The sequence below is a fragment of the Pristiophorus japonicus genome, chromosome 8, assembly GCF_044704955.1.
Source record: "Pristiophorus japonicus isolate sPriJap1 chromosome 8, sPriJap1.hap1, whole genome shotgun sequence".
Classification (NCBI taxonomy): domain Eukaryota; kingdom Metazoa; phylum Chordata; class Chondrichthyes; family Pristiophoridae; genus Pristiophorus; species Pristiophorus japonicus.
This window is the reverse complement of record NC_091984.1, coordinates 208,545,979-208,564,786: the sequence shown is the minus strand read 5'-3', so window position 1 is coordinate 208,564,786 and position 18,808 is coordinate 208,545,979. Positions and strand designations below refer to the sequence as shown.

At 42.9% G+C, this 18,808-nt stretch overlaps 1 protein-coding gene across 1 annotated transcript in view; it reads right to left on the bottom strand.

Annotated features, from left to right (window-relative positions):
* LOC139268294 (cytosolic arginine sensor for mTORC1 subunit 2-like) overlaps positions 1–18,808 on the bottom strand; it is a 91,820-nt gene that overhangs the window by 18,056 nt on the left and 54,956 nt on the right. Inside the window, exons 4-6 of the mRNA XM_070886355.1 lie at positions 9,615–9,808; positions 5,031–5,163; positions 224–347 (exon numbers count right to left, since the gene is read on the bottom strand). Coding sequence (XP_070742456.1) covers positions 224–347; positions 5,031–5,163; positions 9,615–9,808 — 451 coding nt within the window. The remainder of the gene's footprint in view (positions 1–223; positions 348–5,030; positions 5,164–9,614; positions 9,809–18,808) is intronic.

The following is an 18,808-nucleotide window of genomic DNA, read 5'->3' as shown; positions in this document are numbered from 1 at the left end:
ATGTCACACAACAGATGGAGCATATTTACTTAATCGAAGTTACAGATAATAAGGTTAATAAGGAGCAAAAATGGAATCAGAAATTACAGCACAGAAGGCAGACACTCAGCTCACCAAATGGACTTTATAAAAAGGCTAAAGTACAAGGATCTCGCAGCTCGAGCATTACAGGAAGCAATTATTAAGTACCATATAATCAAGGGATTTATCAAGGGGTTTGTACCTTGCAGAGTAGAACATTACATCCATGAGAATGGTGGCGATAGTGGGGAGGGTATCTGGGTCCAAGCTCATTACACAGAACTGGTTCTTGGGACTTAACACTGGATGAACTGTGGGACTGGCAGCTGTAACAGAAAAGTGCAGTTAAGGTTCTGGTTAAGAGCTCACTCCCAAGAACAAACTTAACCTTTCTGTCTTCTCCGGCCTCTAATCGACATTAAAATATGCAGCTACTTTAGCTTCCCCCCTTCCATTTCTCCTTTTAGGAGCAACAAGGGTTAATGATTTTAGATTTGGACACATGTTGGGTCAAAATCCGGTTAAAAAAACATTTAAACACATGTTATTTTTTCTCTTCTAATAAGTTTCAGTTTCCAGCAAATTTCAATGACCATTTCATTCAAATTGCACTGCAGATGTCCCTGTGGGAGTGAACTAAGTTTAGAATAAAGCCCGATTGTATGAAACAAAAGTCCTTTGTGTTGGCCGAGCTTGCCCTCCCTTAAATACAAATAGTTCCAGAAGTTAAGTAAAGCTGTCACTGATACCAATGCCTGCAGCAGAGGTGGAACATCTAACAAAAACCCTCTTTTGCTCAGTACTTTTACCATATAGTCTACATTTTTATGAAGTCACCAGTTATGAAAACACTCTTAAGTGTAAAGAATGAGCGCAGGATTCATCTGTTGATCCCCTTTATCTGATCTGGTCTGAATACAAGGCAAAGGGCCAGGTTAAGAACAAAATCATTTTAAAAACAGATAAATGTAACAGTGAGGGAGTTTTGAATCAACCCTGATGTTTATCCATCACAGAACACAATAAAGGGGCGAAATTTCAAGCTCACCCTAAATCCATCAATTTGCACAAGTCTGGTTACAATCAAATTTACCATCCAGGCACCATTGCTAAAGGAAATAGGGAGTCTCGGAGCATTCCTGTAAGCGTCTCAGAACACTGCCTAAGATGGGATTAACTTCAATGTCCTAATCCAAGTAAACCATTACTTAATGTCACAAAGTACACAGAGCAAACGAGGTTTACATAAATATCAAGCTTGTATACTGCTGTGGAGGAAGGGGATAAATTAATGCTCTATGCACGCTTTCATAAACATAACACAACCTTTATATATATTTCTTAAAAATAAATACTGCGTTTTGGGAAGAGTGCAAGTGAGAAGAGTCTACAGCACTGAAACAGACCATTCGGCCCAACTGGTCTATTCTGACGTTTATGCTCCGCAGGAGCCTCCTCTCACCCCTCTTCATCTAACACTATCAGCATGTCCTTCTACTCCTTTCTCCCTCATGTTTATCGAGCTTCCCTTTAAATGCAGCTATGCTATTTGCCTCAACTACTCCTCGTAGTAACACTTTGCACATTCTTACCGCACTTTGGGTAAAGAAGTTTTTCCTGAATTCTCTATTGTATTTATGATAAATATAAGATAGTCAATGACCTCCAGTTCTGGATTCCCCACTGTGCCCTCCCCACTCCCCTCAAAACCTTTTCTCTATGTCTACCCTATCAAACCCTTTCATAATCTTAAAGACCTCGTTCAGATACCCCCTCAATCTTCTCTTTTCTATAGAAAAGAGCTACAGCCTGTTCAGCCTTCCCTGATAACTTTACAGGTGCAGCATCGAGAATCCGCAACCCTCGGGACCGAGACTGTTCCCCATTCCGGGCTTTCTATTGTCTTTCCGGTTCAGGTATTTCCGGATTTCAGATCATCAGAAAGGGGGGGGGGGGGGTGTTCCCCATCGAGGAGCTGTTCAGGATGTCCTGCCCAGTCGAGTGGGTTGTCGGGCGGGCCAGTGAGGAGACCCCGAGGTAAGGGCGACGGGGAAGCAGGACGAGACGAGCAGTGGTGAGATGAGGCCCAAAGTCGGGCAGTGGCGGGCCCCCGAGGTTAGCAGTGTCGGCGGGTCCGGATTCCTGGAACATTTTACGGATTCCGGATGACCCTGCCACCAAATGTCCTGGAGTCCGGATTCCTAAACTCCGGATTTTCAACGCTGCAGCTGCATCATCTCTGCTCTGGTATAATTCCTGTAAGTCTCTTTTTACACCTTCACCAATATCTCTGTCCTTTCTATAATATGGAGACCAGAAGTGTGCACAGCAATCCCAAGTGTGGTCTAAGCAAACTTCACCACAACTTTAAAACAACTTTTCTGCTTTTCAATTCTATCACTCTAGAAATGAACCCCAGTGCTTGGTTTGGGGTTGGGGGGTAATATATTAGCATGGATAGAGGATTGGCTAACTAACTGAAAACAGAGAGTTTCATTCCCGGGTTGGCAATCAGTAACTAGTGGGGTGCCGCAGGGATCAATGCTGGGACCCCAACTCTTTACAATCTATATTAAGGACTTGGAAGAAAGGACCGAGTGTAACGTAGCCAAGTTTGCTGATGGTACAAAGATGGGAGGAAAAGCAATGCGAGAGGAGGATGCAAAAAATCTGCAAAAAGACATAGACAGGCTAAGTGGGCAAAAATTTGGCAGATAATGTTGGAAAGTGTGAGGTCATGCACTTCGACAAAAAAAAATCAAAGAGCAAGTTATTATTTAAATGGAGAAAAATTGCAAAGTGCTGCTGTTCAGCGGGACCTGGGGGTACTTGTGCATGAAACACAAAAGGTTAGTATGCAGGTACAGCAAGTGATCAGGAAGGCCAATGGAATCTTGGCCTTTATTGCAAAGGGAATGCAGTATAAAAGCAGGGAAGTCTTGCTATAGCTATATAAAGTATTGGTGAGGCCACACCTGGAATACTGCGTGCAGTTTTGGTTTCCATATTTACGAAAGGATATACTTGCTTTGGAGGCAGTTCAGAGAAGGTTCACTAGGTTGATTCCGGGGCTGACTTATGAGGAAAGGTGGAGTAGGTTGGGCCTCTATTCATTGGAATTCAGAAACATAGAAACATAGAAACATAGAAAATAGGTGCAGGAGTAGGCCATTCGGCCCTTCTAGCCTGCACCGCCATTCAATGAGTTCATGGCTGAACATGCAACTTCAGTACCCCATTCCTGCTTTCACACCATACCCCTCGATTCCCCTAGTAGTAAGGACTTCATCTAACTCCTTTTTGAATATATTTAGTGAATTGGCCTCAACAACTTTCTGTGGTAGAGAATTCCACAGGTTCACCACTCTCTGGGTGAAGAAATTCCTCCTCATCTCGGTCCTAAATGGCTTCCCCCTTATCCTTAGACTGTGTCCCCTGGTTCTGGACTTCCCCAACATTGGGAACATTCTTCCTGCATCTAACCTGTCTAACCCCGTCAGAATTTTAAACGTTTCTATGAGGTCCCCTCTCATTCTTCTGAACTCCAATGAATACAAGCCCAGTTGATCCAGTCTTTCTTGATAGGTCAGTCCCGCCATCCCGGGAATCAGTCTGGTGAACCTTCGCTGCACTCCCTCAATAGCAAGAATGTCCTTCCTCAGGTTAGGAGACCAAAACTCTACATAATACTCCAGGTGTGGCCTCACCAAGGCCCTGTACAATTGTAGGAACACCTCCCTGCCCCTGTACTCAAATCCCCTCGCTATGAAGGCCAACATGCCATTTGCTTTCTTAACCGCCTGCTGTACCTGCATGCCAACCTTCAATGACTGATGTACCATGACACCCAGGTCTCTTTGCACCTCCCCTTTTCCTAATCTGTCACCATTCAGATAATAGTCTGTCTCTCTGTTTTTAACCACCAAAGTGGATAACCTCACATTTATCCACATTATACTTCATCTGCCATGCATTTGCCCACTCACCTAACCTATCCAAGTCGCTCTGCAACCTCATAGCATCCTCCTCGCAGCTCACACTGCCACCCAACTTAGTGTCATCCGCAAATTTGGAGATACTACATTTAATCCCCTCGTCTAAATCATTAATGTACAGTGTAAACAGCTGGGGACCCAGCACAGAACCTTGCGGTACCCCACTAGTTACTGCCTGCCATTCTGAAAAGTCCCCATTTACTCCTACTCTTTGCTTCCTGTCTGACAACCAGTTCTCAATCCATGTCAGCACACTACCCCCGAAAAAAAGAATGAGAGGTGATCTTATCGAAACTTACAAGATTATGAAGGGGCTTGACAAGGTGGGTACAGAGAGGATGTTTCCACTGATAGGGGAGACTAGAACTAGGGGGTATAATCTTCGAATCAGGGACCGCCCATTTAAAACTGAGATGAGGAGAAATTTCTTCTTTGAGGGTTGTAAATCTGTGGAATTCACTGCCTCGGAGAACTGTGGAAGCTGGGACATTGAATAAATTTAAGACAGAGATAGACAGTTTCTTAAACGATAAGGGATTAAGAGGTTATGGGGAGCGGGCGGGGAAGTGGACCTGAGTCAATGATCGGATCAATCATGATTGTATTAAATGGCGGAGCAGTCTTACTCCTGTTTCTATTTATGTCCTTAAGTTTGCTTTTTAAAAAATAAAAATGGCCTCATTAACCTGCATCGCTAATTTTAGTGATTTGTGTATCTGTACCTCTCGATCCCTTTGCTCCTCGACCCCATTCAGACCTTATCCAAGTAGTACGTGGGCCCCTTAATTTGCTTCCCAAAACGCACCACCTCACACTTATTTTTATTGAAATTCATTTGCCAATTACATGCCCATTCTGCAAGTTTATTAATGTCTTCCTATATTTTGTCACATTCTTCCTTGGTTTTATCTACACCTCTCAATTTGGTGTATTTGGCAAATTTTGAGACTCCTATTCGAACCAAGTGGAAAATATGACAATTATAAACACTCTAATCTAGCAATTTTACCTTACCAGTTTTGGGTTTTATAAAGCCATTTGTGACATTGTTGCTGTCCACATAGACTGATTCACCATTTTCCTCCTTGTAAATACTGAACTCTTCAGACAGGGTGTGAATGACTGCTGGTAAATCACACTCCCGCACCTGAGCACATGAATTAAAGAGAATATTAAATGCACAAGCAGACGACGAAACTGCAATCTCATTACACAGGTGTTATGGCTCCTATGTGAAATACATTTGCACACAGTCACATCTCAGGACTTGGTAAGTATCACCCCACAACATAAAACCACCTAGTGTTTCACAGTATTCATCAGTTTTACTCCCACACACCTCAAGGATCGTCACTGGTGCAGTAAGTTGGAGGTCAATGCACAGTGTGGAGCAGTGGACAGCGGTTTTGGCTCCGTATCTGGTCCACACTATAACTATAATGGACCTCAAACTGCTTGGTGCCAACACCAGATGTAAAAACTGATGAATTCCCAAGCACATCATTGAGCAAAAATAAATTACTACTAGAAAAACAGTTGTGAAATGCTGTTTCTCAATGTTGCAAGATGCCGTGGAGAGGAGGTGGTCATCTGTGCCCTATAGAATGATCGCAAAGCCCGAATTTTGTTATTCCCAACCAGATTACGCACTTGAATTCTGCTTTGTTTCACTCTGGTGGATTGGTCTTTTACAAAGAAAGAACCAAAGAACCAAAGTGCCCTTTAAATTAACATACTGTGCTCTGCCCATGTAGACATACCCACTATAACATCTGTCCTGCACATCACAGTGCAACCAATATTGGCTTGTCCATTGCATCATTGGTGCTGCAGCTCAGACATTAAAGTTACTCTTCAAAAATACAAGAGAGCTTGTTTAAAAAAAAACATACTTTAGGTTATGACAAAATGCTGGGAGGCCCTGATTAAGTGTACAGTATCTTTCATATCAGTCTTAATCAATTCCCAGTAGATTCAGATAAATTTCATCTAAAACAAAACTCAATTTATGAGTGAATAATAGAATTCAATATTTGTTATCATATCCACATCACCTTAAGAACATAAGAACATAAGAAATAGGAGCAAGAGTAGGCTATTTGGCCCCTCAAGCCTGCTCCACCATTCAATATCATGGCTGATCTGATCATGGGCTCAGCTCCACTTACCTGCCCGCTCCCAATAACCCTTAACTACCTTATTGCTCAAAAATCTGTCGATCTCCACCTTAAATATATTCAATGACCCTGCCTCTCTAGGGCAGAGAATTCCACAGATTACAACCCTCCGAAAGACGACATTTTTCCTCATCTCAGTTTTAAATGGGCAACCCCTTACTCTCAAACTATGCCCCCTAGTTCTAGATTCCCCCACGAGTGGAAACATCATCTCTGCATCTAACTTGTCAAGCCCCCTCAGTATCTTATATGTCTCAATAAGATCTCCTCTCATTCTTCTGAACTCCAATGAGTACAGGCCCAACCTTTCTTCACAAGTCAACCCCTTCATCTCAGGAATCAACGAGTGAACCTTCTCTGAACTGCCTCCAATGCAAGTATATCCTTCCTTAAAAACTGTATGCAGTACTCTAGGTGTGGCCTCACCAATACCCTGTACAGTTGCAGCAGAACTTCTCTGCTCTTATACTCCATCCCCCTTGCAATAAAGGTCAACATTTCATTTGCTTTCCTGATTACTTGCTGTACCTGCATACTAACTGTATGTTTCATGTACAAGCCCTCCAGGTCCCCTGTACTACAGTATTTTGTAATTTTTCTCCATTTAAATAATAATTTTTTTTTTTTTACTTTTTCTGCCAAAGTGGATAACCTCACACTTTCCCACATTATACTCCATCTTTGCCCAAATAGTGGATGCATTGGTGATCATTTTCCAACAGCCTATCGACTCTGAATCGATTCCTATGGGCTGGAAGGTAGCTAATGTAACACCACTTTTTAAAAGAAAGGAGGGAGAGAGAAAATGGGTAATTATAGACTGGTTAGCTTGACATCAGTAGTGGGAAAAATGTTGGAATCAATTATTAAAGATGAAATAGCAGCACATTTGGAAAGCAGTGACGGGATCGGTCCAAGTCAGCATGGATTTATGAAAGGAAAATCCTGCTTGACGAATCTTCTGGAATTTTTTGAGGATGTAACTAGTAGAGTGGACAAGGGAGAACCAGTGGATGTGGTGTATTTGGACTTTCAAAAGGCTTTTGACAAGGTCCCACACAAGAGATTGGTGTGCAAAATTAAAGCACATGGTATTGGGGGTAATGTACTGACGTGGATAGAGAACTTGCTGGCAGACAGGAAGCAGAGAGTCGGGATAAACGGGTCTTTTTCAGAATGGCAGGCAGTGACTAGTGGGGTGCCGCAGGGCTCAGTGCTGGGACCCCAGCTATTTACAATATACATTATTGATTTGGATGAGGGAATTGAGTGTAATATCTCCAAGTTTGCAGATGACACTAAGCTAGGTGGTGGTGTGAGCTGAGAGGAGGACGCTAAAAGGCTGCAGGGGGACTTGGACAGGTTAGCTGAGTGGGAAAATGCGTGGCAGATGCAGCATAATGTGGATAAATGTGAGGTTATCCACTTTGGTGGCAAAAACACAAAGGCAGATTATCTGAATGGCAGCAGATTAGAAAAAGGGGAGGTGCAATGAGTCCTGGGTGTCATGGTACATCAGTCATTGAAAGTTGGCATGCATGTACAGCAGGTGGTGAAGGCAGCAAATGGTATGTTGGCCTTCATAGCTAGAGGATTTGAGTATAGGAGCAGGGAGGTCTTACTGCAGTTGTATAGGGCCTTGGTGAGGCCTCACCTGGAATATTGTCTTCTGTTTTGGTCTCCTAATCTGAGGAAGGATATTCTTGCTATTGAGGGAGTGCAGCGAAGGTTCACCAGACTGATTGCCGGGATGACAGGACTGACATATGAGGAGAGACTGGAGCGACTGGGCCTTTATTCACTGGAGTTTGGAAGGATGAGAGGGGATCTCATAGAAACATATAAAATTCTGACGGGACTGGACAGGTTAGATGCAGGAAGAATGTTCCCAATGTTGGGGAGTTCCAGAACCAGGGGACATAGTCTAAGGATAAGGGGGAAGCCATTTAGGACTGAGATGAGGAGAAACTTCTTCACTCAGAGTTGTTAGCCTGTGGAATTCCCTACCGCAGAGAGTTGTTGATGCCAGTTCATTGGATATATTCAAGAGGGAGTTAGATATAGCCCTTACGGCTAAAGAGATCAAGGGGTATGGAAAGAAAGCAGGAAAGGGGTACTGAGGTGAATGATCAGCCATGATCTTATTGAATGGTGGTGCAGGCTCGAAGGGCCGAATGGCCTACTCCTGCACCTATTTTCTATGTTTCTGTGTTTCTTTCCCACCCATCAGCAAACTTAGCTACATTACACTCAGTTCCTTTATCCAAGTCATTAATATAGATTGTAAATAGTTGAGGCCCCAGCAGCTATTCCTGTGGCACCCCACTAGTTAATGTTTGCCAACACGGAAAATGACCCATTTATCCTGACTCTCTGTTTTCTGTTAGTTAGCCAATCCTCTATCTATGCTAATATATTACCCCCAGCCCTGTGAAATTCTACCTTGAGCAGTAACCTCTTCTGTGGCACCTTATCGAATGCCTTCTGGAAATCCAAATACATCAGGTGCTGGTTACCCCTTATCCACCCTGCTCAAAGAACACCAGCAAATTTGTCAAACATGATTTCCCTTTCATAAAACCTTGTCGACTCTGCTTGACTAAATTATGCTTTTCCAAATGTCCTGCTGATGCTCACCTTCTGATGAACATGTCTATTCAAGATTGCTCCATCCCTGCATCAGTTAGCTTGTCATGTTGGTTGACTAGATGATTAAACTGCATCATCAGGAACTTTATTACAGTATCTAAAGGGAGGCTATTCAACTCACCTTAATTCATCCATCTAGACAGAAGGCCCATCTGACTTCTGAAGAGGTCTTCACCTCCATTACTCTACCAGGAAGCCCCTTCCAAGTTCTGATTATTTTTTGCATGAAAAAGTTCCTCCTGACATTTCCCTTATATTTTTTTCCCCAGCTGTTGTCATCCATGTTTCTCATTCCAGTATCCTGGAATACCCCAAAGTAGAGCTCCAGGTTAACCTCATCTATGCCATTTAAATGTCTTATTTAATTGTCAAATCTCCTTCCTCAAGTTGCTTTCTTTCATGACTAAAAAGAGTTCAAGTTTCTTCAGCCTTTCTTCATAACTCAAATTATTTGATGTTAGGAATCGCCCTTGTGTTTCCTTGGGTCTTGGTGACCAGAACTGAACACAGTTCCCTGAAAAATTATTTGGTAACTCTCTCATTTCAGAAGTGATGAAAGCAGCAAGTTAAATAGCACTCTTATGTACTATATCACCATGATGCTCTACACAAGAGACACTGCAATGCTATTTTAAATCATAGCGCTTGTTTGTAAATAAATGCAAGTTTGCCAAATGCACATTTGCATGAGACTACAATGATATTCAGTACTGCTTCCTGTAGGATACTGCACAGAAACAACAGCTGACAAAGAGGCAGAGAGCATGCTCACCAATATGAAGTCAGTCTGGTAGGTCGACAACATAAACACAGAAACATTATGTTGTGCTAGGGGAGCAATCACGGATTTCGCTATCTTGGTCACTCCAATTGTCTGAGAACTGGTCGAAGAATGGCCATTGGACACAACATTCAATGCCAGCCACGTTGCTTCTGTCACTTGTAGATAGTCCGTTTGAGGCAATTCTGAAACCAGGAAGGGAGAGGGGAGCGGAAAAAAAAACAATGTGATATTTCGGCTTCCAACACAACAGACCAGTTCAGACAAGTTCAGACAAGTTCAACCTTGATCAATCAGAACTTATGAAAGAAATGGTCATTCAACCATAAACACTTTTCTTCCCACAGATCATATACAAGTTCCAACCTGAGGTTGGTGAATAACCACAGGTAAAATTCGCAAGATCAATCGTGATGAAAGGCGTCTCTGACCCAAAGGGAATCTTCAGGATATCAGCCCAACAACCTGCGTCATTCAATTTAACCAACTGCCCTCCAAAGATGACATTTTCATTCTCTCAGCAAAACAGGAACCATATTTCATCATTTATTTGATCAACATCCTTCTTATAAACTTGAATAATATGCGCAATTAAATATTTATTCAGCTCCTTCTTTTAAGAATCTGATCAATTAACTTCTCTCATTTGGAAGTCTATCCCACTAACTGCCATTGAAGAAAAAGTTTAATTCGTCCTCAAGGCAGTTTAATCTTTTCCTCGTTCTCTTCTTTGTGATCACAGTCCAAATTCAAATAACTTGTTGATATCTATATCAAAATGTAGCAAGACGAAGACTTGGCCCCCGCCCCCTCTCTATCCTTTCATCCATGGAAATAAGTTACATTCTGAAAACCTCAAGACCTTTACTTTCCATTTGAAGATCGTATCAGGAGGTGACTGCAGCCCCCACTCACTCACATTACATTTATCTCCAGCAGAAACTGAAAACCCAGAGTCCCCCTCCGCCCCGCAGAATTGGACTTGTCTACACTGTGGAGGTAGACCTACATGGCTCGTCAGCTACACTCCTGTAGCGCAAAAGCATCCAAAGAAATCCCAAGTTTCAAAATCATCCTGGTAACTCTTCTCTGCTTCAATGTCTAAAAATACCAACAAGTCTTCAAATTCAAAACCAGTCTTGGCACAATACCAACAATAATGGAAATAGCAAGACAATTATATCTGAATGAAAGAGACCTGAATGCTTTTTTTCTGTACATTTATAGGAAAATAAAAACTTGAAAGCTGCTCAGTACAAATGGTGACCAAAATAAAATTTCACTACAGTCTACTTCAAATAATTCATTGCAGGTACAATGTCTCAAATCCAGCAACCTCTGGACTGAAACCGTGATGGTTTTTTTCCGGATTTCGGACAAGAAAACACCAGAGCGTACATATGCTACCAAGACAGACAACGTACTTAATGGAGGCGTAGGTCGGATCGGATCAGGGGTCATTCGGCAAGGCTCAGACCAATCGCACACCATTTAAAACATAGTGGCGAAGCCGATAACTAATCTGGCCTGCCGGTTTTTGGACAATAATTTGGGATTTTATTTTACTGATCACCAAATGGGATTTTCTCAAAAATGTTTTCGGACAATTCTGATTTTCGGACAGCCGAATTTGAGACGTTGTACCTGTAGTAGAAAGAGATTTAATATTAGCTTTCAAAAAGGAATTGGATAAATACCTGAAGAAAAAATTGCAAGGATATCAGGAAAGAGTAGGAGAGTGAGACTAACTGGATTGCTTTTCGAAAGAGCTGGCATAGACTCGATGGGCCGAATGGCCTCCTTCTGTGCTCTACTAGTCTATGATTCTGTGTGTGCCCTAAAAGATTTGAGGGGGAAATAGATGGAAGGAAAGAGGGAGGAAGGGCCACAAAAGGAATCGAAGGGCAGGGGATAAGCAAATGAACAGCTACAGAATGTCCACTTTAGCAGAGGTGTTAAATGGATTATTAACCTGTCAAGATAGCAGAGAGGGGAATTTCAGACAAAAACATTTAAGCATTTACACACCAAGATCCCATGGGATCATGTGTGCATCCAGGAATTATTGGATATAGTGTATCATGCTTTTCAATTACATTTAATAAAAGTTCTCACAAGAGACTTGCAGCTACAATGGAAACTCTTGGGATGAAGGATTATAAATGGAAAATAAATTAGCAAAGCACTAGGAAACAAACAGTACTGAATTCCCCAACTTGCATTTATGTAGTAAACCATCCTAAGACGCTTCACAGGAGCGTTATCAGACAAAATCCAACTCCGAGCCACGCAAGGAGATACAAGAGCAGGTGATGTAGGTTTAAGGAGCATCTTAAAAGAGGAGAGAGATGAAGAGATGTGGAGAGGTTTCGGGAGGGAATTCCAGAGCTTAGGGCCTAAGCATCTGAAGGCATGGCTGCCAATTAGGGAGCAATTAAAATCAGGAATGCTCAAGTGGCCAGAATTGAAAGAGTGCGGAGATCACAGTGCACTGTCGGGATTACAGAGGTAGGGAAGGGAGAGACTATAGAGGGATTTGAAAACAAGGACAAGAATTTTAAATCAAGACCTTTCCAGACCAGGTACCAAGGTCACAGAGTACAGTGATGATGGGTGAACGAGGACTTAGAGAGAGTTGCATACGGACAGCAGTTTTGGACGAGCTCAAGTTTACGGAGGGTGCAAGGTGGCAGGCCAGCCAGGAATGCACTGGAATAGTCGAGGATCAGTCCTCAGACTTTTGTTGTCATATGGTGTGGCAGAAAATATGGAGGTGTCCAGTGACACTGAACCCAAGAAAATATATTGTGTGAAAACTCAGAAATGTGGCATCTAATGCAATAGTTGACCAACCTTTGGCAAGTACTGACCACAGCAAAGTTAAGTGCAATGTTACAGTATATGAGTAGATACACACACTGCAAGTCTGAAAATTACGCTGAATACTATATCTGGATTTCTGGCCCCATCTCTAACCTCCCTCAGCCCTACAATCACTTTCCTCCCAAACTCGGTTTCGCTGATCTCATGTCCTCCCATCCTCTTCCACCCCCCCAACCCCCCATTGTCAGTGTGCCTTCAGCAACCTAGGTCCCACATTCTCATTCCCTCCATAAAACCCTCTTACAAGACCCACTTTTAACCAAGCTGTTGGGTCACAGACTGCTCCTCCTTTCTTTACCAGATAATCCACTCTCCTCACACCTCTGAAGTGCTTTGGAATATTCTTTCTATGTTAAATACATATGGATATAGTAACCTATAGGTTATGGTACTAGACCAACACACCAGCAGTTGAGAATCCAAATCCCACCATGGCAAACTGTGAAACTGCAATCAAATAAATGTTGTAATTTATGGTCAATAAATAAATGCTGTCATCCACATGCTAAGAACAATTACTCTAACGGGACAAAATTAATTTTTTTCGTGGGATGGTGGAGGAGGAAACAAAAAGAGTGTTCTTATGGAATCAAGAAACTTGATAAAATGGTGGATGCAAAAACGTATGATGCCAGAATTAGAAAAATAAGATTAAATAATAAGCCAAAAATTGTAACCAAAATCTTAGAGCCACTTTCTGAATCATAGGATGGAGAGCAAGTCATTCTCACCCTCATGACATCATGCCGTTTTAATAATGCAATAATGGCCGACATTTCCTACCCAATGAAAGGCAATGTGTAGAAGATCGCTGCATTATAACTGGTGCAAAAATCACAGGTGGTTTACAAACACACAATTGGCTGCCAATTTTTACAAAGCCAGTTTTATTAAATTATCTCTCAATACTTAGAAAGTCATTGATTTATGGCACATACTGCCATCTAGTGGAGCAAAGAATGACTAAGTTGGTATCAAAATGGCAATTAGATTACTTTCCAATTCATCATCATGATGACTTTCCAATTAAGCTCGGAGTGGAGGGCTATGTTTTTGCTTCGCTTTGCATGACACTGTTCTTATCATTGCTACTACAGATTACATACTGAAACACTGATTTATTCCTAGGAGTGAAAATACTTTTTGCTGCAATTGACCAGCCCACACGCAATGAAAATAAAGCTTTCCCAGGATTACATCATGTTTATTTCTACTGTTACAATGTAAATATAGGCTTTTGGTCTCATCCAGTCGATCTTAAACCAAGAGCAGCCTTTGTCTTTTAAAGTATAAAGTCTATACAATGGATTTATTTGCAACTATTGTTAGTCTGTAGGCAACAATCTAGAGCACACTGCAGAACACTAAAAACAGAACATTTTCAAATTCCACTTTTATCCGTGTGGCTCACTGGGTTCCATGATTCCCGGCTCTGAGAGTATTGTAAATACAATTGTGTATCTTTGTTACTGTATCAAAAGTGCTGATGTAACATGTATTCAATTACCAAATGATAATGGTTTGGTGCTCTACATTATTTCATCCCCAAAACCTCACTATACTCTATTGCCAATGGTGTTGGTGAAGTCTAAAGTTGGAGTGTGGGACTTTGCCAGTTCCCTTGAAGCAAATTCTCACAAGCAGGATAAAGGTGGTTATGGACGAGAATGAGCCCCAAGAAATGCAACACAAGAGAGCCTGAACCTACCGATTGTGAGCAGTAGATTACTTCAAGACCAAGTCATTAAACCAGTTAGATAATAATCTATAAAACCGCTGCAATTGTTGTTTCCACTTGGCAACACTTCCCTTGGAAGAACATTCCATCTTTAACCTGTCCAATATATAGTTCATTAATATTTACGAATTTGCTTCCAATTGTTCTCCAAACAGATAAAGGACACTAGCGAGCTTGCAATGCAGAATTAAATCAGTGCTGCAATCACGCCCCCGCCATCCCGATAATGTATCAGGACAGGTTAAATGGCCTGGTGTGAGCCAGGTGCGATAGTTAGCAGAGGGAATCCAATAGCAGAATTCAGCGAGACACAGCCACTTTTTCCTGACAGGGTGCAGATGGGAGACCCACTTTTGAGCAGGGCAAACCAGGTAGAAAAGGAAGATAAAGACTCAGGGCTCAATTTTCCCCAGTGATTTGCGCCGCTTTTTTTGGCCGAAATTTAAAAATCCAAGTTTCTCCAATCTTTGTGTGCCAGCGTAACTCAGTTAGTTACGATTTTTTTGGGTTCGTTTTTTTTTGCGTAACCGGATGTCTGCGCCAGTTTATCACAATTATGCAAGTTTGGCCAATTTAAATCTCTCCTTTTCTAACTGGTTTGCTCTGCTCAAAAGTGGGTCTCCCATCTGCACCCTGTCAGGAAAAAGTGGCTGTGTCTCGCTGAATTCTGCGATTGGATTCCCTCTGCTAACTATCGCACCTGGCTCACACCAGGCCATTTAACCTGTCCTGATACATTATCGGGACGGCGGGGGCGTGATTGCAGCTTTAATTCTGATTTAATTCTGCATTGCAAGCTCGCTAGTGTCCTTTATTTGTATGTGACCACTCCCGGAGAACCTTCTGGGCACTTAAAGAAAACCAGCGCACATTTATTTATTTTTTTTTTAAATCGGCGCAGAAAGACGCCATTGTTTTTATGCGAGGTTTTGGGGGGAGTCAAGTACACATCAATATGCATAATCAAGCTTAAATTTTTAAAACTTAAAACGCAGAAAAGGGAAGTTTAATGGAATTCTTTAAGTTTTGATTTTTTTTTTAACTGACACGCCACCACCGAACGTCTCCAAACCAGGCTCGATGGTCGGAGCGTTGGCCGGCAGAATCGGTCCCTCGCCTGGACACAGTGGCTCAGCTTGAAAGCCTTGGGGGGCTGGGGGGCTGGGGGTTGGAGTGGAATGCAAACAGAAGGCACGAGAAGCTGAAGCCTTACACTTTGCATCAAATGAAGCCCGGGGTGTGGGGGTGCGGGAGGTCCCAATCATCACGCCTGCTCAGACCTGGGTGCGGTCCATACTAGGGCTCCGACCTTGGGGAGAGAGAGAAGAACTTTGTCCTGCCTGCCGTTTGGCTTCTTGCAACGGTACAATTTAATCATGGGCTAATACAGGCAATGCCATACTTGAGCAAACCTTCTGCATGATGTTGCTGCGGAGGAGACAATTGGTTAGGCATCATCGCATGAGGAACCTCAGAGCACGTAGGATGATGGGCAGGAGGCCTTACCCAAATATGATGTGATTGGGATTACGGAGACGTGGCTCCAGGATGATCAGGGCTGGGAACTCAACATCCAGGAGTATTCAACATTCAGGAAGGATAGAAAAAAAGGAAAAGGAGGTGGGGTAGCATTGCTGGTTAAAGAGGAGATTAATGCAATAGTTAGGAAAGACATTAGCTTGGATGATGTGGAATCTATATGGGTAGAGCTGCAGAACACTAAAGGGCAAAAAACATTAGTGGGAGTTGCGTACAGACCTCCAAACAGTAGTAGTGATGTTGGGGAGGGCATCAAACAGGAAATTAGGAGTGCATGCAATAAAGGTGCAGCAGTTATAATGAGGAAACAACTAGGGGGGAGGCCATCTTAGACTGGGTGTTGTGTAATGAGAGAGGATTAATTAACAATCTCATTGTGCGAGGCCCCTTGGGGAAGAGTGACCATAATATGGTGGAATTCTGCATTAGGATGGAGAATGAAACACAGTTAATTCAGAGACCATGGTCCAGAACTTAAAGAAGGGTGACTTTGAAGGTATGAGGCGTGAATTAGCTAAGATAGATTGGCGAATGATACTTAAGGGGTTGATTGTGGATGGGCAATGGCAGACATTTAGAGACCGGATGGATGAATTACAACAATTGTACATTCCTGTCTGGCGTAAAAATAAAAAAGGGAAGGTGGCTCAACCGTGGCTATCTAGGGAAATCAGGGATAGTATTAAAGCCAAGGAAGTGGCATACAAATTGGCCAGAAATAGCAGCGAACCTGGGGACTGGGAGAAATTTAGAACTCAGCAGGAGGAGGACAAAGGGTTTGATTAGGGCAGGGAAAATGGAGGACGAGAAGAAGCTTGCAGGGAACATTAAGGTGGATTGCAAAAGTTTCTATAGGTATGTAAAGAGAAAAAGGTTAGTAAAGACAAACGTAGGTCCCCTGCAGTCAGAATCAGGGAAAGTCATAACGGGAACAAAGAAATGGCAGACCAATTGAACAAGTACTTTGGTTCAGTATTCACTAAGGAGGACACAAACAACCTTCCGGATATAAAAGGGGTCAGAGGGTCTAGTAAGGAGGAGGAACTGAGGGAAATCTTTATTAGTCGGGAAATTGTGTTGGGGAAATTGATGGGATTGAAGGCCGATAAATCCCCAAGGCCTGATGGTCTGCATCCCAGAGTACTTAAGGAGGTGGCCTTGGAAATAGCGGATGCATTGACAGTCATTTTCCAACATTCCATTGACTCTGGATCAGTTCCTATCGAGTGGAGGGTAGCCAATGTAACCCCACTTTTTAAAAAAGGAGGGAGAGAGAAAGCAGGGAATTATAGACTGGTCAGCCTGACCTCAGTAGTGGGTAAAATGATGGAATCAATTATTAAGGATGTCATACCAGCGCATTTGGAAAATGGTGACATGATAGGTCCAAGTCAGCATGGATTTGTGAAAGGGAGATCATGCTTGACAAATCTTCTGGAATTTTTTGAGGATGTTTCCAGTAAAGTGGACAAAGGAGAACCAGTTGATGTGGTATATTTGGACTTTCAGAAGGCTTTCGACAAGGTCCCACACAGGAGATTAATGTGCAAAGTTAAAGCACATGGGATTGGGGGTAGTGTGCTGACGTGGATTGAGAACTGGTTGTCAGACAGGAAGCAAAGAGTAGGAGTAAATGGGTACTTTTCAGAATGGCAGGCAGTGACTAGTGGGGTACCGCAAGGGTCCCAGCTGTTTACATTGTACATTAATGATTTAGACGAGGGGATTAAATGTAGTATCTCCAAATTTGCGGATGACACTAAGTTGGGTGGCAGTGTGAGCTGCGAGGAGGATGCTATGAGGCTGCAGAGTGACTTGGATAGGTAAGGTGAGTGGGCAAATGCGTGGCAGATGAAGTATAATGTGGATAAATGTGAGGTTATCCACTTTGGTCGTAAAAACAGAGAGACAGACTATTATCTGAATGGTGACAGATTAGGAAGGGGGAAGGTGCAGCGAGACCTGGGTGTCATGGTACATCAGTCATTGAAGGTTGGCATGCAGGTACAGCAGGCGGTTAAGAAAGAAAATGGCATGTTGGCCTTCATAGCGAGGGGATTTGAGTACAGGGGCAGGGAGGTGTTGCTACAGTTGTACAGGGCCTTGGTGAGGCCACAACTGGAGTATTGTGTACAGTTTTGGTCTCCTAACTTGAGGAAGGACGTTCTTGCTATTGAGGGAGTGCAGCGAAGATTCACCAGACTGATTCCCGGGATGGTGGGACTGACCTATCAAGAAAGACTGGATCAACTGGGCTTGTATTCACTGGAGTTCAGAGGAGTGAGAGGGGACCTCATAGAAACGTTTAAAATTCTGACGGGTTTGGACAGGTTGGATGCAGGAAGAATGTTCCCAATGTTGGGGAAGTCCAGAACCAGGGGTCACAGTCTAAAGATAAGGGGTAAGCCATTTAGGACCGAGATGAGGAGAAACTTCTTCACCCAGAGAGTGGTGAACCTGTGGAATTCTCTACCACAGAAAGTAGTTGAGGCCAATTCACTAAATATATTCAAAAGGGAGTTAGATGAAGTCCTTACTACTCGGGGGATCAAGGGTTATGGCGAGAAAGCAGGAAGGGGGTACTGAAGTTTCATGTTCAGCCATGAACTCATTGAATGGCGGTGCAGGCTAGAAGGGCTGAATGGCCTGCTCCTGCACCTATTTTCTATGTTTCTATGTTTCGAAATCGGGTATATCGAGACAGGCGTCCATATCTGCACCTGAGTGATGCAGACTGTGTGAGAAGGCTGCGTTTCTGCAAAGAAGTTGTAACCGAGATCTGTGAGTCAGTAAAAGCAGACCTGCAACCTAGAAGCATCAGGAGGACTGCTTTGTCAGTTGAAGTGAAGGATACAGCTGCACTTTCATTCTATGCATCTGGATCATTCCAGGCCACAACTGGGGATGTGTGCACCATTTCTCAACATGCAACACATATCTGCATTCGGCAGGTGACTGCTGCATTATGTGCCCAGAGCACTGACTACATAAAGTTCTCCATGACCGCCCAGGTAATGTATGAAAG